Source organism: Dermacentor variabilis, unplaced genomic scaffold (genome assembly GCF_050947875.1).
Source record: "Dermacentor variabilis isolate Ectoservices unplaced genomic scaffold, ASM5094787v1 scaffold_13, whole genome shotgun sequence".
NCBI classification, from domain to species: domain Eukaryota; kingdom Metazoa; phylum Arthropoda; class Arachnida; order Ixodida; family Ixodidae; genus Dermacentor; species Dermacentor variabilis.
This window is the reverse complement of record NW_027460291.1, coordinates 45829647-45852732: the sequence shown is the minus strand read 5'-3', so window position 1 is coordinate 45852732 and position 23086 is coordinate 45829647. Positions and strand designations below refer to the sequence as shown.

General features: G+C 47.8%; 1 protein-coding gene across 1 annotated transcript in view; it reads left to right on the top strand.

Annotated features, from left to right (window-relative positions):
- Positions 1 to 23086, top strand: part of LOC142566752 (tachykinin-like peptides receptor 86C) — a 423363-nt gene that overhangs the window by 343440 nt on the left and 56837 nt on the right. Inside the window, exon 4 of the mRNA XM_075677640.1 lies at positions 10943 to 11139. Within this exon, the coding sequence (XP_075533755.1) occupies positions 10943 to 11139 (197 nt within the window). The remainder of the gene's footprint in view (positions 1 to 10942; positions 11140 to 23086) is intronic.

Here is a 23086-nt window from a genome sequence, read left to right as displayed (position 1 = left end):
ACAAGGATTGTGTGACATCTGTATTATGTGCATTTATTTTGTACAATAAAAGGGTTGCGTTGCGTGAATTATATTTCATGCCTACATTTTTGTGCAGTGTTTCAGGTGATTATTTTTGCTATCTGCCTGCTGCTATTTAATGGGTCCTTGGGCACTTTCAAGATGTCTGTGACATCTTTTCGCCAAGAGCCTCCGACTCGGTGTTGTTCGAAATAAACTTGACTTGACTTGCACGTTGATCGATTGCATCAAAATATTTGGCCATAAAATGCAACAATCCGCAATGATTACGAAAGTGCGTGCTACTATTTGCCTTGTTGTGATTGCTTGCTTGGAACTTGCTTGGAACTTTATGCAGATAAAGCACAATAAATGTGTCACAAGAACGTTTGAAGCCACGAGCAAGAAGTTGACATAAAATACTTTTATTAACTACCATTCGCCTTGTAGCTCGTAACACCGGAGTAGTTTTTGTCGAATACATTATGCCTATGGTGACGTCACGATTTAATGCGGATACTGATTTTTGCGGAGCTTCCACTAAACCAACTTTCATGCCCAGATTGCGGCTGTGTTGTGTAAAACTGAACAATTCGGTTTTTTAACCATGTTGTAGTATTTCACCACGTCTTCGCTAATGTGTGGTGGTTCTGCGTTTTGTATTATCATATTTTCAAGGCTCGATGTATGATTCCTCGTTTTTGTCTACCCCATACATTATGTATACGAAGTGTTCCCGTCCACTTGACGTCCGAAATAAATAAATGTTAGTGTAATCAATTATGGCTTTACTGGTTTTCTGTGCACGTGGTAATGGCACCACTCTCGAGACGGACTGCTTTAGGGTCGGGCCGTTTTCTTCACAAAGTAAGCCAGCGATATTGTAGTGAGGCCTTCCACTCTGTTCTATCCCACTGTGTTCTTTGTCACTCTTGTCATCCAGCGCTCGCGGTGGGTTGGTCCTGTTGATAACGCGGGTGGAGTGTCACTCTGACCATTAACGAAGCGTGAAAGCGCGACACGGAATTGTATGATAAAAGGCAAAGCTGCAAAAATGCTGTCCGAGTCTTCAGCGAACACAATATGGAACTTCTAGAAAGCCATTAATAGTATTTCCCAGTTTCCTGTAATCGCTTCGTAGTCGTGCTTACCTATTCTTTGTCAATGCTATAGACTACTTTCTTCAACAACTGTGTGTATTGGTCATGGTTGTCCATTCCAGACTTTCGAGGTGTAAATAAACGTTCGCAACACCTGCGTATTGCACTGTTTTGAAGTGGGACATAACTTTTGGGATTCATCATTCCTTGCTCAACCACAACGTTACTTGCTTGGGCCACTAAGTTGGCCTTTCCTTTGTGAATGCTGAGTCACTTTTCCTCACGTCAAGTTCTGAACGGCAGTTTATCTTCGCTAACAATCACCTTTGAGCAAAAGACATTTCGCGTCTCATCAAACAAACCCTACTGTGGAAGATACTGTTGTGTACAAGTGACAGAAAAGAACTATAATAGTGCGTGCGAAAGGCATTTGACACAAATCGTGCCACACCATGCTACAGATATGTTGCTTAGAGGCAGAATTAAACATTTAAATATGAATAAACACGTACGCACAATATTTGAAGGCTTTGCCAAGCTGCTGTGTATGATTTCCGTCTTTCTTTCAAGGGGAGTCCGACCCACATTTAAAGGTACTGCATGTTTCCCTGTCTCCGGTATTCCTGATACTTCATTATCTCGGTCAGTGCGCTGCCGCACACACGCCCGCACGGGTGATCCATGGTGGCATGTAACGAGAAAGTATACCACAGATATAACTGTACACTATTAACGACAGCGTGTTGCCGCTCTCCGCTTGCGCGGGCAAGAAACCGCTGGGCGGCGCTGCGGATAAATCAAGCGCGCGCCACTTCCGCGCAGAGTGCCGACCTGTGGAAAAGGAGTCCCCTAATCGCGCTGCATAGCCCACCGTCACGCCCTTCCCAACGGCGTCGCTTCCGGCATCCTGATGAAGATAAATGGCCAGCGTCTGGCCTCACGATCCGATGCGCTCCTGCGCTACGCAGAGACACAGGACAGACGCTCCTCACTGCAACCGAGGCATCGCTGACGCCGGACCTTTGTTTCGATATGTGCGGAAGGAAAATAGCTGGACTCGTGCGTGCGGTTTTAGGAAGCGCCTGGTCACTTGGGAATGGTGTTGCTCCTATCACGCTGGGCGAGCGACTAGATATGAGGCGCGCGAGAAAAAAAGCAACAACAGGGAAGCAACCAGTTCATACGTAGCACAAATAATAATTGCCGAGAACGCAACCGACGTTATCAGAGGACGCTAGCTAAGTGTATATGATTTACCCCTGCAGAAACGTCTCCAATCTGTCCGTATATGCACGTGTGCAGATAGAACGATTCATATACAGACCATGCAGTACCTCTATTTACTTCTTATTTTGCACGATCTAAAAAAAGTAAAATTAGTTAATGGGGTTTTACGTGCCAAATCCACGATTTGATTATGAGGCACGCAGTAGCGCTGGGGGAGGGTGTGAGCGCCGGAATAATTTAGACCACCTGAGTTTCTTTAACGTGCACTGAAATCTTAATACACGGGTGTTTTAGCCCCTATCGGAATGCGGTAGCCGTGGCCATGATTCGACCCCGCGACCTCGTGCTTAGCAGCCCAACCCCATGCCACCAAGCTACCACGGTGGGTTTGTGCTATCTAAGCATAGTGCACACCTGAAATAGAATGCATGCGCAGGTACATCTTTGACATAGGACGCAAGCGTTTCCAAGTGATTAAAAAACTTTCTTTTTTCTTCCTTCGCTTTTTCATAACCCTATAATATCTTTATTATATCATAGCAACACCTAGTTTTTTGTAAGAAGTTGTCTTACTTTCTTTCTTTTTTGCCTTCATTCATGCTTTCGTGGTGTTCATTTTGCTCTTGTAGGATACAGAAAAAACTTTAAAAGGGGTATTTCAGGGTGACTAAATAGAACTCCCATCGGCAGGTACATTTAAACGGGACAAACGCATACCATTATTAATGAATCCGTGAAACATAGAACGAAACCCAAACACACCACACTACTTGTGTGTAGACAGTTATCTTTGATTTTCAGCAATAAAAAGAAATCCACCGAAGATTACGACACTCCCTAATGCGTCATTTGAGTGCAGCTCTATAGAGGTTTCATTTCGCGATATGTTGGCTGGTGCGTACAATCTGTCTCATGCGGCACATTGCAAACGGAGCGAAGTGTGGCGCGACATCCTCGCTAATCGGGAGATCGCGAGAGGCAGGGTAGGTGCGGGTGATGCGTGGGCGTGACTCAGAGCAGCCGCCGCAGACAGACCTCCGCCCATGCAGCACTTTGTTTTGACGCGCTCGCCATGCTTATCGAGGGCGTCATCGGTGAACAGATGATGCGCTCTACTCTGCCGATGCCTCAGCGATATTTGCCGCAGAAAGCCCCATACACAGTAGCTGCAAAACGTGCATGGCGCCCCGCTGGCGGTGAAACGTAGCTGGGGCCGAGCCGCCACACCAACTGGCGGCGAGCCGCTGAGGCAGTCACGTGAGAGCATGAAAATCTCACCTCCTCTTGGTAGATGCGAGATGTCGCGTGCTTTTTTTCTTCATCTGCTGACAGGTGGGCTCTCTATTTAGATTCTTCGTCCTTCGCTCCTAACCAGAGTCATGTCTTGGAAGATAACGACGTCGTTGCCACTGATCAGGATCAAGTTGGTGTGCACGGCTTCTGTTGCGGCGTCGCCGCTTTCCAAAGCCAAGGAGGTACTGGCTGTCGCCTCCTCGCCCTTGTATTAAGGCTCCGCCTGGTACTAAATCGGCTATGGCGTACTGTCCGCAAAAGCCTTTCCATCAGGACGTCTCGATTTAGACTCATCATTGTAAAGAACAATCTCGAAGCATGACAGTCGAAGCAAGTGCGAACGAGACCAAACCAAGCAACCAAACCAGTGAGAGCGAGAGCTGACGCGAGCAGACGATAGTACGAAACGAGCACGCAGGTACGAGCACGCATCGAGTGGTCGGGCGGGTCCGCATGGCACCAGTTTCCCGCGCGCACGTCACTGAAGAGGACGCATTCACTGGTCTCCGCCGTTCGCGGCTCGTGTCTTCAATATCCCACTCCGCGTTCGCTCTTTTATCCTTCTCTGTTCCGTTCGTTTGTTTGGTTACGCAAACGCTGAGGCCGACGCTCGCCACATGAACGGGCGCCTGAGGCCTGATACACGCAGGCGTCAAGCATTTCGCGCGTCACCATCACGTCAAAAAAAAAAACACCTACAGCTGGCGCAACGTAGCAGCGTAAGAATAGAGTCACTGGAAAAAATGAGTACCGCAAAGGTCGGGATTTGACTGGCAACACTGAGCGGCCACCGCCATATACCTTCCAAGCCGACTGCGTCGCGGGAAGGCCGCCGTGTTGGAAGAGCTTGATATTCGGTTACACATCGCTTTGAGTGTTTACTGAAGTACAAATACTTTGTGCTCGGAGATAATGGCGGCTAATAACGAAAAGAAAATGTTAGTTTGTGCGAAGTAATGCAGCCGGTGGTAGTTTTGCACGCCGATCGTGTTTACTGCTGGAACTGTGTTACGATTGTGGGCAGCAGCTTAGCGCTCCTATCGGGAGCTTATGCACGCGTTCTTTCCCCTTCCGCGGAGCGAGCTACGAATGAAACATTTCGTCCCTTCGAGCCGCAATGAGGCAAGCTTGTGCTTTTGGGCATGAACATCGCGGACCACCGCCGGCTTCTAGTGAATGTTTCCAAGCAGGACGAAACTAACACCTGACAGTGTCACGTGTACGTACGTTCATTGTATAATTTCGCAAGCTAAATCGGATACATTTATTTAGTTTATAGTCGGATACCACGCATTCTCGACTCTGCCGGGCGACTTCGTCCGCCGTATACGCACGACACACATGCAACTGCCGTGTGCACACCGGTGTTTGGCCGTGATCGTAAGACGATCTGTGCACAGCAGGTGTAAAAACCAACTTCGATAAGCATTTTGCGCGCTAAATCTTGTGGAAGGCCAATATGAGCCATTTGCGTGATTACAGCAACGTATATGTACTTCTGTACACTGATAATGAGCGAGAGTTTGCTACATTGCGATTTATGAACGCGGCTGTCTAGTGCGTTCATGAGCGGCTACTCTTCTCAACTTATTTATGACTGTTTTCTTAGACTGCCAAGATTTTTTGCCTGTGTAAAAAAAAGGGAGGAACGCCCGCTGGTGACGCAGCACTTTTTTTTCAAAGGTACATGGGCGATGTATAAAATTCTTGTGCTCTTAGAGCGGTTTATGTAACATGCATAGTGATAGAGTGAAACTAAAGCTAATGGGTGCTCTGTTGTTTTGTATTATGCATCAAGCACAACATTATTTGGGTATGCGCCGTAGCATTTCAACATAAAACATAATATGTATGCTGACTTCAGTTCATTGCATGTGCTCGGCTTACAAGCTCAAAATTTGAAGCATGTGTTGTCAATATGAGCTGGCCGTTGGTTTCAACCTCAAAATGCGTATGTATAAATGAGTAAAGGATAAGTGGAATGCCCATCCACTCTAGGCTTCTTAAAGTCTTCAGCACAAAAGTGGTCCGGCAAATGTTTGTTGCATGGTTAGAAGTGTGATGCTGTCACCCTAACGCTGGGCTGCCCAAGGAGGCTTCCAGGGATTTTTTGAATGAAGCCCTGTTTCAGACATGTGAAATAAGAAAAACATGAAAGGTAGCTGTAATAATAACTTGAAAGACCCAACTAAAGACACGAAGAATACGTTATAAAGGTTTAGAAGTTTACGCAGTGAGACAAGTAAAATAGCTCAATTGAGACGTAAACGTGCATGTGGCCGCAGACACGCAGCTCCAAAGATTGCTAACATTTCACCCATTTCTATTTTTCTACCAGTGCCAACACAACTGCACAGAAAGCGGCCGTTATGTGGACGCGCTACATGCACTGACCATGTTTTTATTGAATGTGATCGTCACGGTCTGCGAAAAACAAGTGCCATATGGGTCGAGTGACTCGAGGCGACAGCACGCTCACGTGGGCGGAGAAATAATGCGAGTACCAGCTGGTGCACGTAAGGACGCGGAATTCTCGCGCGACAAGTGTGCCTTCGCGTGCCACGACCACGGAATAACCGCGTGTGTTGAGCAACAAACACGTACCCGTGTGTCCGCGTCAAACGTGCAAAACGCGAACGATCCCTGCAATGAACTCCTATTTTCGTAGCCACGGTGACACCTCGGGCACTTCGCTTAAATATCTTCTAAAACAGTGCCGAAAAGCACAAGCAAGGTGTACTTATACCTCGCACACGCGGGCGTTTTTTGTAGGCTTGAAGTTCTCCCGGCCGATTCTGTGTAACCACGCAGAACGACGCTCCCGGTCATTTTTCCCGCTCGGAATCGAATAAAAAGTCTTTCCAGACTCGTTTCGGTTGCTGCATCCAAAGGCACAGCAGCCAGGCATGATTTCCTTCCAGTCAAACGCGAGCGGGACAATCGGAACCCACACAAAAAAACGTAGGGAATCTGCGCTGCCTGCGCTCAAACTCAGTTGGCCCGCCGGCGCTTGGAAGGTATATGGCACCCCAAAGTCACGTGGTGCGGTTGGGCCAATGAACGCGTCGGCGGCGCGGGGAAAACGAATGCGGTACTGTGAAATTTTTTCCAGTGACTCTAGCGTAAGAATAGGCAACGGCGGTGGTGACGTCAACATCAGCACGGTTTTGTACAGTGTTGATTGACCGGTCCTATGTTCACCTAAACCTAGAGAAATGTCATCTGGATTACGCACTGAATCTTTGAAATAATTGTTAAATAATGGTATATCTGTTAAATCAACGACCGAAACACACAGCTCAGTATTCAATGTGCCACATGTGGAACGCAGATGAAAGCAAAGCAGCAGCCGCTGCTGTTGCCAGTTTCAGCTTTGTAAACTGGCTTTATTTATAGGCGGCTTAATTGCTAATGGGTTCATTTTGTAGGGGCGGGGCTCCGTCACTGTGCTGGCGACGGAAATATAGAACACCGATCCCTTACAAAAAGGTTCAATGCGTTTTTTTTCCTCCTCCTCCTCCGTTTGCCGCATCATGGTTTCGCTGCAACTTCCTCCTCCGCTTTCCTTCTCGTGTTCTTTTCGCTATCGCCGTCTTTCATACACCTCCGCGTTGGCTCTTTCGTCCTTCGCTGTGCACGTTCGCTCGGTGAAGCCAAGGGACGACGCCAACGCGAAAAGCAGGAACGGGCACCTAAGAGATGCGTTCTCAAAATTGAGGAGCCATTCCACTCTGTGAAGGTGGATGGCCAGCAAAACTGTAGCCCATCACAGAGGGCTAGACAAGGGTTTATGTATTTATTTTCATCATTTGGTAATGGTAGTGAGGATAGCATTGTTATTACTGTGATGTCCACAGATTCGTTCGGTTACAAGCCTAGACAGAATGTTCGCCGACGTTAAATTCATACACGACCGTTGTTGAGTAGTTGAGTGACTTGGATTGGTGTGGCACTTCAAACCAAACTCTTCTAGCAGAAACTGAGTGAATCATTTCTTGTATGCTTTTAAAATGTCCACATTGAAGTCTCCAACGATGATCCCAGGGGTAGCGTCATCACGGCTAACCCATGCAAAGTGCGTAGTCATTAACTTCTCGATATCACACTTGTGTGTGGCTGGAGACATCATATACACAGCGGATATCACAATTCCGTCTTTCGTTTGTACGGCACAGACAACCCCACAGTCAGAGACATATAATAATAATAATAATAATAATAATAATAATAATAATAATAATAATAATAATAATAATAATAATAATAATAATAATAATAATAATAATAATAATAATAATAATAATAATAATAATAATACCTTTATTCATAAAAACAAGTGGTACAAAGTGCCAAGGCATTAGGAAAAAAGTTGCTACAAAAGCAACTTGACTGCTCCTAATAACCAGAAGGTCCAAAAGGCAGCAGACAGCAAGGAGCGAGAGAAAAAAAAAGAAGAAATTGGTCACTTAAATCAAGGGTGTATGGTTGTACATAGATTTTGTCCTTGGCGCATACGGCACTGCTTCCTCCTCGTGAGTTCATGCGCTATTCACAAACAATTCCACTGTACCCATCGACAATAAACTTTTTATGGGAAAAATTTCATGTATTATTATTATTATTATTATTATTATTATTATTATTATTATTATTATTATTATTATTATTATTATTATTATTATTATTATTATTATTGTGCGCTCAGTGCTTGAAGCCTGCTTCACCTCCACCGCGGGTCAGCCCAATACTTCCCAACCTCCGGGATCGGGCGGCATTTTTGCCCACAGACACGGCAAATGCATTGGGGGTAGATGTACGGAGCTTCGCTGTAAAAATCTTGTTAAGGTGTTTGGCGCCAGGAAACTATAGAAAGCCTAAGAAATAAGGGCGTATAACGACGAGTGTAGAGTAATGCTCCAAGCCATCACAACATCGCGCGAAGGCTGGGCGTCCTTCTATTTGAAACGAAGCGGTTTACACGTTATCTTAGCTGTTTTGGTCAGCATATTTGTTTGTTTTATTGAATAATGCGACTTTATACGCAAAGTATATTCAGTTTATCCTGTGTTTGTGAGGCGTCACTACAAATGTTTATAGTGAGTGGAATATTTGCAGCACATTATTTTGACCTCCAATTATTACTTTACATGCGCCCAATGCACGGTACACGAGCACTCTCGCATCCCTCCTCCATCGCGATTCGGCCGCCGACCGAGGGCAGCATGGATCCTATGACATCGAGTACAGCACTGCAATGCCACTGGGGCTATCGCGCAGGCATATATACCAGGATGTATTCAAGGTGTCCCACCAACCACCATGCATCAAGATTTAAAAATATCCAAATGCCGAAAAAAACGTATCTCTAGCCGACGAGGGGGACTCAAAGAAGAAAGCCTTCTCCGCCTCGTCCAATCCTTTGTGATATGTCACATTACCTACGTTGCTGCGTACCTCAACTGGTACCAGGCTGAGCAAGACAAGCTCGACACCCTCATACGAGGGGTCTACAAGCAAGCACTTGGCCTCCCGCATTGCACCAGCCCTGAACTCTTCAACCAACTGGGAGTTCACAACACCCTTGCCGAACTCATTGAAGCCCAACAACGCTCTCAGCTTGAACGGCTCACCCTTACAGCAACGGGACGCTTTATACTATCCACGCTTGGCTTCACTTACCATCAGCAACAGGGCCCCAAACAATCGATCCGGAGTGACATCCGTAGCTGGATCTACACAGACCCTATCCCTAAGAAAATGCACCCTGACTATAACAGGGCCCGGTGCGAAATTCGGGCCGAAGCTATCATAATGTCCTTGCTCACGTACGTGGCGCCACATTTGTTCTTGCAGCCCAATATTCCCATGGCACACGATTTGTGGCTGTCGCCACACTCGATGGAGTACTACACCACTCCTCAAGCGTCACTACCCCCACTGCCGAGACGGCTGAAGAAGTGGCCATCGCCCTGGCCACTTTAGATCCCGCCTGTCACACCATCGTGTGTGACTCTTGCTCAGCCGTCACTAACTTCAGCAAAGGCCGTATTTCTCCCCAAGCTCTTCGCATCCTCTGCCAGGCACCACACTCTAAGGACAGCATGATCTCCCTGACATGGATCCCGGCCCATGCGGGCCCTGTCCACTCACACTTCCCCAATCTCAACGAGGTCACCCACTCCATTGCGCGAGGCCTAGTCAACTGCGCCGGAGTCACTAAAGACGAGTTCGACACCAGGGTCAATCTGACCACTTATAACGCTCTCGTTAAGGCCTTTTACCTCAGTCGCCGAACCTTCCCTCCACCTCACCCCAAGTTCAGCCGGGCGCAGGCTACCACCCTGCGTGTGCTACAAACACGTACCCTTCATGCCCGCCTCCACCTTATATTCCCAGACGTTTACACTACCCCAACTGCCGATGCTGTGGCATTCACCAGGCTACGCTTCCGATGCTGTGGGAGTGCCCAGCACAATACACATACATTAACACCACGACCCTCTCGTCGAGGTTGCATGAGGCTCCACGGAGATCCGCCCTCGACGACCAAACGTGGGCGACCTAGCACGCGCGTGAGGCAGCGGCGAGGCAAGCCCTCGACTTCCCCTCAAGGGGGGCTAGGCCCGGCCATCATAAAGTGCTGCTTCTACAATAAAAGTTTATCCCCCCCCCCTCGAGAAGCTGGACAAGGTAACGTTGTTTGCCATCGCTTGGAGATACTCAGATTATGTTTTGCATTCCGCCTAATTTATTAATAAAGTTGAATAAATAAGACCAATTACATGATTCGTCTTAATAATAAATAATAAACTTCTCAAATTTAATAATTAGGTGAAAAATCGCAATGAGAACAACGCAGAGCAACACGAAAAGCTCCCGATACAGCTTTCTATTGCTAAATACGTGCTGCATAAAAGTGTTTTTTCAAGCGTGAGAGCCCGCGAATGCGCGCAAGATTGCCGCCGCAATGGCCGCTCGAGGGACTTGACCATAACATAATCACCCGTCACCTACCTTTCCCTGTATTTCCCAGTTCCCCTTTCCCCAGTGAGGAGTAGCAGGCTAGAGACACGCTCTCCAGGCTGACCTCTCCTCCTTTCTTTTCATTAAAATCTACTCCTCCTCCTCCTCCTTACGTGTATTCGCGGGCCTTTTTCACGTTCGGAAAGTCACTTTCACGCTTGAAAAGTCATGGTTCTTTATCCTGTGTGCGCTGCTACTAGTTGACCGCGACAGCCATGCTGTTGTGTATTTATGTATTTAATGTTGCCACCAGAAGTTGGCGTACCGTGCATTAAATCGTTTTGCTGTTGACCCCACAGGTGGTGAAGATGCTGTTCACCGTGGTGCTCCTGTTCGCCGTGTGCTGGCTGCCGTACCACGCGTACTTCCTGTACGTGTCGCACAACCCACACGTGGCCTACCTGGACCACATCCAGCACGTGTACCTGGCAATGTACTGGCTCGCCATGTCGCACGCCATGTGCAACCCCCTCATCTACTACTGCATGAACAAGAGGTACAGTTAGGTGCACGAGAGCTTCGCGCGGCGCGCTGGAGAGCGAATATGAAAGGGCAGGGGAAGAACCTGGTTGTAACAGAAATTTTGGAGGCTTGATTTTCTCCTACTGGATGGTTATGAAGTCCGACGCTTTTCTTTGTTTCAACAGCCGTGTTAAGATCGCTACAATATTGCTTAAAGCTAAAGTTAGCATATATATCAGGCTCCGATTAAGGTCAAACAAGGATTTTTTTTAGTCTGTTTCCAGGTTAGCTTGTGGCAAGTTAAAAAGAGAAGCTTCCTTCTACGTTTTTATCCAGATATTCCAACCATACTTGGTAAGCGGCAACTCGAAATATTCGCAAATCCGAGTACCTTACGTCCTTCCGTGTTGAAGCCAATAGAGTATCTCAGTTCCAATAAATTATTTCTAAAGAAGGAAACAACATGTAGATTCAAAGCACATTTTGGAATCTATGTTAGGTGAATCTTTCATGAAGTGGTGATTGAAATGGTATCAATTTGACCCCCCATTGCAGTCTTGCATCTTTCGCGTAAAGTATACTGGCGCGGACGCATCTGCTCTCACGCACCCGTGCTGTGGCAATGTGACGTCTATTGCCTGCATTCCTAATTTACTCTGATTTATTTTAATTGTGCCACCCTCTTCTTGACCAATCCTCGATTGCGGGTACTTGCGATAGTGTACAAATCATTATCATCAAGGCACGGCAATGATCTCAAAGAGTTTTCGGGTATTGGTACGATACAAGTACACGTGCGATTGTTGGCTAGAGAGCGTTTCAATGTAACGCAAGAGTTTGTTCCTGACTGGCTGCCCAGGACGCAGCCCCTGCTAGACTTGAAGGAATTTTTAAATAACTAGGCGACCCATGCGGCGATTGTCTGCTTTTACTCTGCTTTCTATTTGCATTATAAGGTAACAATTGTGTACTTCACTAATAGTTGATGGAAAGTATTAACAAACCTGTATCAAGAGGGGAAGGGAGAGAAAAAAAGCAAGAAATATTATGGTGGTCAAATGGTTCGAGCATCGGGCATGCGGTGCTGGGGGGCCGAGTTTCGGTCCCTGCGTACGGTACGTCGTTAAATTCGTCTTCTTCTTCAAGTATGAGCTATTCATCAATGCAACTGGAGCACCCAGCCAGCAGCCATGCGCAAGAAAGATCGGGAGGGTACGGAAAAAAAAGCTTCGCTTGAATAATCGGTGATAGATGTCGAAGTTCCGACTGTTAGGTTACTACAAAAGCCGGATAATAGCGCCATAACGAAATGAATAGTTTTCAAAGCTTTGGTAATATACTTTCATTATCCTGCAGGTAGATAGCACTTACTAAATCATATCTAGGTTATTGAGACTACCTAAATTTTCCTGCAACTCACTCCTCCCCCCCCCCATCTACCCCTTGAAATCCTAAAAAAAAATATTCCCCGTAGCGTTTCATTTGCCCTTCCTTATCAGAGGGTGGTGCTATGGTATTGGGCTGCTAAGTGCAAGGTCGAGGCATCGAATGCTGGCTACCGCGGCCGCATATTGATGGGGGCGAAGTACAAAAACACCCGTGTACTTAGATTTAGGTGCACGTTAAAAACCACAGGTGGTACAAATTTCCGGAGTCTCCCACTACGGCGTGGTTCATAATCAGGACATGGGTTCGGCACGTAAAGCCCCACAATATAATTTTTAGAGGGGAGGGTGCGTTTGCAGCTAGGAATACGTAGTAATTAAGTGATTTGCAAATTCGCAGTTTCGCCACAAAGGGTAAGCATCGACTGCGATAGCAAATTAGCAGATAGCCATACCAAGTAAGGATATCGCTTTTATCGACCGTATCAACTCGTAAACATTGGCTTGTTAACTTAATTAACAAGCATGGTGTCAGCGCGCACAGCAAATATGAACACATCACACCAGATGACCGCAGACACTCGCTGTCTAAACGCTGACGTGAGCGGGCGCGGCAGCAGTAGTGGGCGATATGACCTTCGTGCTGTCTATCGCTTCAACGCAAACTGAGCGCCCAGAACACACAGCATGCACAAAGCTACGAGCTGTCGACGCACCTACACTCTGCCGCTAACGCTGATCGCTCTGAAGGTACGGCCGCGCGAACGCGCGCAGCCACCACATGCTCAGTTGTAGCCGGAGTAGAACGCCACGGCCCTCACCCCTGTACTCCCCCACTGCGTCGCTACGTTGGGTGCATCGCGCGCGACGGAAGGCGGTGCGCTTCCTCCATGCTCTCCTCCCTTTCGCGCGGGCGAGGTTGAGGCGCGATCATCGGCTCAACGGCATGCATACGTTTTCACTCCCACATACAGCGTAGGTCGTGCGGCGACGGTGTTATCGCGCTTGAACTTTAAACGGAACATCGCGGTGACGCCGACGACAGGAATACTCCTGGAGTGTCCATATAAGTACTTTCCTCCCGCAATGTTTGTGGGATGGCCAGGGTATGTTTTAACAGGGAGGTCTGTGAACTGCATTTTATATTCCGGAGATGCATATTTTGACACTGATACTAGTATCGGCAGTTCTATTAAGGATATAAAATGATTTGCGCAGGCATTTAAAGTACTTTTCCCACTTCGAACAAGATTTAGAGTGTTTCGCATACGAAACAGACGTTTTTTTTTCTTTCCCAACAGCCTCATAAGTGTGTTAGAAAACCTATCTGCTTTGCGGATTCGATTCCGCAATTTCCACGTGTGCCCAAATTAAAGAAATAATGATGAACTTATTAGCGCAAATACAATAATTAGCCATCTGAACATTGCGATGTTTCTGGCATTTAATGACTGTTTTCAGAAATAACTTGAAAAATGAGTTTCCCTAGATGCCCTACGCGCTTTGAAAAGGAAATAGTTAAAAATAATGAAATAATGCCATAACAGTATACCCTGATCCAGGAGCCTAACTTGCTAAGCTGTTCGTTCGTAAGTGCTGTTTCACAATGGCACGTCGTCTTCGCTAATACATGGGTCATTCCGACTGGCTGACATTCGCCTGCGAACAATTCTGTATATATCGTAGCTACTTTATTGGGAATACGCGCCCATTTTTCTTTATTTCATTTGACCGTCGGTAAGTGCTGCACATCGAAAACAGCAACAAATGATGCAATGCTTCCCAGTATGCTTTCTTAAGCAATGTTTTTACGACTGTAAACAAACCCAACATCATTCATAGGAATAGCGCGTAACCGCTCCGTGCTTCAGTATCACTGTTATCATACACATCGCGAACAGACATATTCTACGTCTCACATACCAGGCCGCTGCTACAATTGAAATACACCTTAGCCAATGGGGATTTTGGAGCTTCAAGATACAATTCAATAGACACGTGGTTGGGCCAGTTGGAGCACGTTTCTAACGAGAATTGTGACGCAGTAGTATACCTGAGCACGCGGAATATACAGAAGCAAATGCCATAGGGTATGCCCACCCGCCTCGTTTCTATCACCGGCGTCCTAATTGCGGCGCCACAATTCTGGTCAGAAACATGGTAGAATAGAATGCGGTCCCATTGCACACTCGAGAGTAACTACGTCGCTTCTCGTATTGTTTAGTTACTATTGCGCGCATACGCTTATTATTCGCGAGTTAAACACAAGCGCCAGGCTGTCGTCCGAACTCTCCATGTGTTACCTCCACCGTCACTGACACAGCTGCGGCGTCCTAGTTAGTGGTTGGCCGTACAACTACATAACTGCGTGCATTTCTTCATGAAAATCACCACTGCTTCACATTTGTGCTTTATATTAAAAAAAAAACGTAGCGGCCGCGGAGCTCTGGGCCGTGGGTTTCATCCCCGGCACGGCAGCAGTACTTCGATGGGCATGAAGTGCAAAAGCGCTGGTGCATTAGATTTAGAGCACAATAAATTCAATATGACCAAAAGTGATTTGGATTGCTCCACTAGAACGTGCCTCGTAATAATTTTGTAGTTTTGGCATGCGAAATCCAACAATTCAATGTTAAACTGTAAACAGCGCTTTTTTTTCGAATTCACTGTCGGATTCGACTTTACATTTCGCAAACAAGGAAAGAAGCTTGCTTGCTCGCGAAATTCAATAGAACCTGGCAGTAATTGTTTCCGTGCTTCAATCGTGTTATTAAAATTAAAAAGAAACACACAAACAGTTGTGGGGATACTGATCAGCGTTAAGCGCGGGAGTGTGCAAACTTGTACCTCTTATGCAACTCCGCTCTCCAACGCATTTCTTTTTCCAGATAAGTTCATGCGCTACGACTTTGATTTACCGCTTTATCGCAGTATTTCCTACTCCCTCCAAGTACACCGACGAGCACACGCATTCGAGCATAACGGGTACTCTGAAAAGTTAGGAAATTCCTGCGGCCCAGGCATTCAGTAATATTGTTACGTGTAGCTGAAGCCTAATGCTATTTACAATTTATTTACGGCGAAGCTAACGAAGGCCAAAATGGCGACGCTATATCAAGCCGGCACACACGTCGTCTTCGTCCTCCTCAGTGCAGCCACACTGTGGCGGCTGTTCTGTAGCATCACCCCCAGCTGTACAAGCACCGTCCCGGTGCTTACTCTACACATCCGCGGTGAAAGATGTGTGGTATGGTTTTAGTCTAGCCACGTGAACGATGTCACTTGCAGCTGAGGATGACGCTGAGAAATCGGCGGGGATGATTTCATACGTGACATCGGTCACTTGTCGCACCACACGGTAAGGGCCAGTGTAGCGCGACCACAGCTTTTCGGAAAAGCCCCCACGTCGAATGGGTGACCAGAGAAGCACTAGAGAACCCGGAGAAAAGTGCACGTCGCGATGGTGGGAATCATAGAGGCGTGTCTGATGCTCCTGTGAGGCCTCGAGACGGGTGCGGGCGAGCTGGCTCGCGTGGTCGGCGTGTGCGATCGCGTCGCGGGCGTATTTAGTGGCTGAACGTGTGGCCGAGGGCAACGAAGTGTCCGAGGGCAACGCGGGTTCTCGACCATATAGGAGGTAGAATGGTGAATAGCCGGCGGTGTCTTGACGCCATGAATTATACACGAACGTCACATATGGTAAGTGAAGATCCCAGTCGTGGTGGTCGGTCGCAACGTACTTCGAAAGCATGTCGGTGATGGTCCGATTGAGGCGCTTCGTGAGGCCGTTGGTCTGTGGGTGGTAGGACGTGCTGAACTCCTTCTTTGTCGAGCAGGAGCGGAGGATGTCCTCGACGACTGCCGAGAGAAAGCTGCGGCCACGTTCAGTGAGTAATTGGCGCGGAGCACCGTCCACTAAAATGATGTCATACAGAAGAAAGTCAGCAACGTCAGTAGCACAACTTGTCGGGAGGACTCTGGTGATTGCGTACCGCGTAGCATAGTCAGTAGCGACGGTGACCCATCTATTTCCGGAGCCCGAGAGAGGAAATGGTCCAAAATAAGGTATAGACCAACACGGAAAAAGGGTTCGGATGGGATATAGATCGGCTGGAGACATCCAGCTGGAGGTGTGGAGGGCTTCTTCCGGCGCCGACAGGGCTCACAAGCGGCAACGTAGCGCCGCACGCAGCGGGCGAGACCCGGCTAAAAGAATCGACGGCGTACACGGTAGTACGTGCGCGAGACGCCCAAGTGTCCAGCCAAGGGAGCGTCGTGAAGTTGCTGGAGGACAGTCGAACACAGATGCGAACGAATGACGAGCAGAAGGTGAAGGCCGTGTGGATCAAAATTGCGGCGGTATAATGCCCCCTCCTTAAGGAGAAACATCCGGGGAGAGGCGTCGCCAGGAGTTGACTCCAGACGGTCGATGAGGGTTCGTATTGAAGGATCGTGCCGTTGCTCGTTGCCGATTTGAAGCAACTGGGACACAGAGAAAACGCAAGGGATGGCGTCCGCATAAGCCGGTTCGTCGACGGGGTAGCGGGACAAAAAATCGGCATCCTGGTGCAAGCGTCCCGTCTTATATACCACGGAGAAGGTATATTCTTGCAGGCGTAACGCCCAGCGAGCGAGTCATCCCATGGGGTCCTTGAGCGAGGATAGCCAGCAGAGAGCGTGGTGATGAGTGATGACACAGAAGGGGCGTCCGTACAAGTATGGACAAAACTTCGCAACAGCTCACACAAGAGCGAGGCACTCGCCCTCTGTGATTGAATAATTTTGCTCGGCGGGTGATAGAAGTTGGCTGGCATAGGCTATAACGCGATCATGCCCACGCTGGCGTTGTGCTAACACTGCTCCTATGCCGTGACCACTGGCATCAGTTCGAACTTCCGTTGAGGCGGACGGGTCACAGTGGACCAAAATTGGAGGCGTCGTAAGGAGAGTAGTCAGCTGCGAAAAAGATGCGGCATGGTCAGCACCCCAAGAAAAAGGGGCGTCTTACTTCAATAGGTCGGTAAGGGGACATGCGATGGTCGCAAAATCCTTCACAAAGTGCCGGAAATAAGAGCACAGCCATACGAAACTACGCACCTCCTTGGTAGACTTCGGAACAGGAAAATTCGTAACGGCGCGAATTTTGTCCAGATCGGGTCGCACGCCTCTGCCGTCCACGAGGTGTCCAAGGACGCAATTTGGCGGTGAGCGAAGGGACATTTTGACGAGTTCAACTGGAGACGGGCGCGGCAGAACACGTCAAGAATCGCTGAAAGACGGTCTAGATGCGTGTCGAATGTGGGCGAATAAACGATGACGTCGTCCAGATAGCACAAACAGGTGGACCACTTGAACCCCTGAAGCAAGGAGTCCATCATTCGTTCGAAGGTGGCGGGCGCGTTACAGAGACCGAACGGCATCACCGTCAGGGGTAACAAATGCAGTCTTCTCTCGGTCCACGTCGTCGACGGATATCTGCCAGTAGCCGGACCGTAAGTCGATAGAAGAAAAATAGGTGGCACCGTACAGGCAGTCTAGAGCGACATCAATACGTGGCAAAGAGTACACGTCCTTTTTTGTGATTTTGTTCAGGTGGCGATGATCTACACAAAAGCGCCACGTTCCATCCTTCTTTTTGACAAGTACGGCGGGAGATGCCCAGGGACTACAGGAAGGCTCGATAATGTCCTTTGCAAGCATCTTTTTGATTTCCTGTTGGATAACAGCTCGTTCCGACGCAGAAACACGATATGGACGTCGGCGAATAGGGTTCGCATCGCCAGTATTTATGCGATGGGTCACGATGGACGTTTGACCTAAGGGTCTATTGTCAAAGTAAAAAATGTAGCGATGGCCTTCAAGAACGCGGCAAAGAATTTCAGATTCAGCAGGTGTAAGGTCAGAGGAAACCATCTTCTCAATGTTGACGTCAGTACCGTGTGATGACGTCACGGTATGGGCTGAGCTGTAATGATCTTCCACTGTGAATGGCTCGACCTCATCATCCTGCAAAGCGCTAATTATAGCCAAGGAGATCCCCTGAGGCAGAACTTGCGCGGTTAGCGCGAAATTGACAAGGGGAAGGCGGGTGCGGTTGCCAGTAATTTTCAGTACAGTGTGCGGCACGCTAACACCATGTGTAAGCATAACGGCCGGAATTGGTGCGGCCACGTAATTGCCGTCAGGTACAGCTGGTGAGGAGAACAAGTCGACGTGTGTCACAGAGTGAGGCGGTAGGCGAATAAAATCCATGCAGCTCAAATGGCTTGGAGGCGGGTCCACAGGGTCGGCAACAAGAGGCAAGTCAAGGCGAAGTGAGCTGGCCGAACATTAAATGAGGGCAGAATGATTGGCAGGAAAATCCAGACCAAGAATGAGTTCGTGAGGGCAATATTCGATGACGGTGAAGAGAACGACGGTGCGTCTCTCAGCAATGGTGAGTCGGGCAGAACACATGCCAACAATAGCGACAGTCCCTCCGTCGGCAACTTGTACCACTCGGTTCGGGGCAGCAGTCAGAACTTTCTTGAGCCGACGGCGAAGAGCAGCACTCATAATTGACACATGCGCCCCTGTGACAATCAACGCGCACACAGGAATATTGTCGACGAGAACGTCCAAAAGATTCTTGTTCGTGGGTAAGGTGAAGCGGGATTTCGTGCCAATGTCGTGATTGCAGCTTCACTGCCAGAAGCTGCATTGTCTAGTTTACCGGTCGGGGGAGCGGCGAGTAGGTAGGAGAAGGAGCGCGGCGTGACGGGAGCGAGCGAGATTGGCGGCGGGAGGGAGAAGGCGAGCGGGAGTAGCAGGGTCGTGCCAAAGGTGTCGCAGGGTCAGATGATGGGGCGGGCATAGAAGGAGCGAAGGAAAAGGACGCGCTAGAGGGGCGAGGGTGGTACTCAGGAGTATTGCGCGTCGGAGAAGTCCAGCGGCTGCGGCAGTGGCGAGCGACATGTCCAACGCGTCGGCAGTTAAAACAGATCGGCTTGTCGTCCACGGTTCGCCATTCGGAGGGGTTGCGCTGTCCATAAAAGGAGTAAGAAGAGCGGGGTGGTGACGTGCGGGGAGAAAGAGGTTCCGAGCGTACGGAACGAATGGATTGCAGGCCGATGTTGAACAACTCTTGACGGACGACGGCCAGGATCAAGAAGATTGTCACCGGAGAATGACCAGGGAACGGGAATGAAGGGGCCGCCGGTTGTGCCGCTTCGACCTCACGACGAATGATGCGGGTCAAGTTGTCACATCGCGACGGCTGGTAGAAGAGGTCGTCACAGGGTGACGTAGCAGCTGTGTTGGGAAGTCGCGCGATGTGCTGGGATACCCGGCGGCCTTTAGCATGCTCGACACGGCGGCACTCCTTGAGGATGGTATCGATGCTGGGGACGTTTGTAAACACCTGTAAATTGAACGCGTCGTCAGCAATGCCTTTGAGGATGTAATTAACCTTATCGTCCTCAGACATGTTCGGGTCAGTCTTGGCACAAAGGGCCAAGACGTCTAGAATGTACGACACATAGGACTCGGTCGACGTCTGTACACGTGTGGCAAGGGCTTTCTTGGCATTGACTTGTCGACCAAACGGATTGCCAAAAAGGTCGCGGAGCTTGTCTTTGAAGAGGTCCCAGCTCGAGATCTCCTCTTCGTGAGTCTGGAACAACGCCAGTGGAGCTCCGTCGAGGTAGAAAAGAACGTTGCCAAGTATAATAGTCGTATCCCACCTGTGACTGGTGCTGGCACGTTCGTATTAGCAGATCCAGTCGTCAACATCAGGACTACCGACTCCGTTGGAAACATCAGGTTTCCGAGGTAGGGAAACGGCTACATAGGTCGGGGCTGCAGGTGGAGACGCTTGCGTAGATGAAGTGTCGCCAGCAGGAGCCGAAGTTGCATTGTCGCCGTTGCGACCGCTGCGAAGCTCCAAGACGGGTATGGGGAACGTCCACCTCCACTAAATTAATGTTACGTGTAGCTGAAGCCGAATGCTATTTACGATTTATTTACAGCGAAGCTAACGGAGGCCAAAATGGCGACGCTATATTGTTGTTGTTGTTGCTGTTGTTGTTGTCCTGAGTGGCCGTGGCGCATACCCACACTGGGGCGTTGGCCAAGAATCGGGCGGTTTAATTAGGTGCCTAAAAATAATAATGATAACAAGGGAGTTAACAATTTGGGCGTGTGAGTTTAAAAATAAACGTTTTGTGTTTGGAGAAAAAAGGGAATAATCAGATGAAAACCGGGTATAAGATAATAATAATAATATTAATAACAATAATAATTAATAATAGATAAGAAATAAAAGAAAGCTACGGTTGGGAGGGAGAACGATCAATCTAACATGGAAATCGATTGGTTTCAAGTAGGTAATTTTGGATCGCCAAGCAAACATTTCTGTGGCTGAACCCAACAATGGAGGCTCCAAAAGATAGGATCACAGGCACTGATAAAGTTAGACCAATAGAGCGAAGCGAGATTTCGAGTAGTCGTTTTCTTATAATAGAAAAACGTCTGCAAGACAACAAAAATGGTCGATTGTCTCCGCTTCGCCACAGAATGAGCATAATGGTGAGGGGACCAGACCAGACCTGTGGAGGTAGAAGTTCAATGCAGGTATACGGCAGCGCAGCTTCGTGATGGACACTTCAATTTTCCGTGTTCGGCAAAATCTCTGTTCCAAGGGTGCAGGAGATGTCCGTAATCCACAGAGTTAGTAATTGCGGAGCCTGATACTGACTGTATAATGATACTCCTGCGAAATCTAACTGCAGTAACATAAGCAGTCAAAGGGCAGCAAGGAAGAATCGGTCCACTTAGCGATGCCTTGGCTAGCGAGCCTGCAATTTCATTAATGATTAGTCCTTTATGGCCAGGCACCCAAATCAAACGCACACTTCTCAAGTAATCAGGTACCAATGATTGAAATGTCCTCATCACGCGAGAATCACTAGAAGCAGTAAGGGATGAGAACAACGATAAAGAATCAGTAACTATCACGGCTGATGTAATTGATGGTCCTAATTTGCGTAATTCCATTACCACGGCCATGAATTCGGCAAAAAAAATTGGTATGAAATCTGGCATCCGAAGAGAAAATGTCCAATCGAGAATCGGGGAAAATATTCCTACACCTGACTTTTCTTCACATTGTGAAGCATCTGTAGCAATTACAACGTTTGTTTGAAGGTTTTTCAGGTGATCTTGTAATATACCGTCTAGAATACGGTGTGGAAGTAATTTTGCATTATTAGGAAAGCTGTCATCAAATTGAATATCCGTGGCAACAGCTCTGTCGGTAATAGGAAGTACATCGCATATGCGCACGCCCAAAGAGTCAAGTAATTTTTGCACGAATATAATTTGCGGATTATGTAGTCGCGGCCAGATGACACCGAAAAACAATCCAGGTTGTGAAATAAAGATTATTTGGGGATGACGCAGTGGTGATTCGTAAATCCTTAAGAACGTCTGCACCGTCAAAAGCCGGAACCTGCACGAAAGTGGCGGAACACGGGATTCTAGATAAAGAATAGAATTTGCCACAAATTTAGGAAGACCTAAACACAGACGTAATGTTTCTCTTTCTAAGAGGATTAGAGGACGGGACATGTAGGCTGGAGCTCCAGAGAAGAGCACGCAACCAAATTCTAATACAGGGCGAACGTACATACGATCTACCATTAGGAGTGTATCTCTTCTCAATCCTATTCGAGGACTCCTGATGCAAAAAACGCAAAATCGTCTGCATAAACATAAGTAGTTATTTCTTGATGACAAGGTAGTGTGCTCATGAGAATATTAAAAAGCACCGGGGAAAGAACTGAGCCTTGCGGTACGCCTCTCGTTTGTTTGTGTTTAGAAGAAGAAACGCCGCTTTCGTAGCAATAGAATTCTCTTTCGCCTAAGAATGACTGAATCCACGCTACTATATCAAGCCGGCACACACGTCATCTTCGTCCTCGTCAGTGCAGCCACACTCTGGCGGCTGTTCCGTAGCAATATGTATACATTGATTTGGATGAGTTGGTGACGTCTTCTGTAATGCCGAGAGCTCTTTCATCGTATTGTGCTTCATCAGTGTCTTTTGCGCTGTTTCCAGACACTGAGCTTTGAAATAGGGGCTGCAGCTGAACATGGCTGTATGAACGCTGACGCGGAGCCGCCATGTTAAGGCTTGCTTGGATACCCGAATTCTGTATTTTTTTAGCTCAACTCGTGGTCCGTGGGCTTATACTATAGCAGGTGTAGATGTAGGTACAGTACTAACGTTCTTTGTAGGTTACTGGATGTTAACGCACGAGTCGAGTTTAACAAGAGTTTAAGTCGAGTTTAAACAAAAAAAAAGAAAAACACAGTAAACATGAACGCAGCGATTATGTTAACGCTTCCATTTGTTGATACGGACATTAACAGCTTAGGAAAGAGTGATGCTTAGTTGCCGCCTCTGTGCTCATGCAGCGCTTCTCGTGCTTGTTTATATTTCATTTTTGTTCTTTTATTGGAAAATGTGCCCTTGTGAGTCTGTAATTGTGAGCGAAACTGCATGCATTTATTTCACTGGTATCATGCCCGGTTACTTCGAAGAACTCATCCATTTCG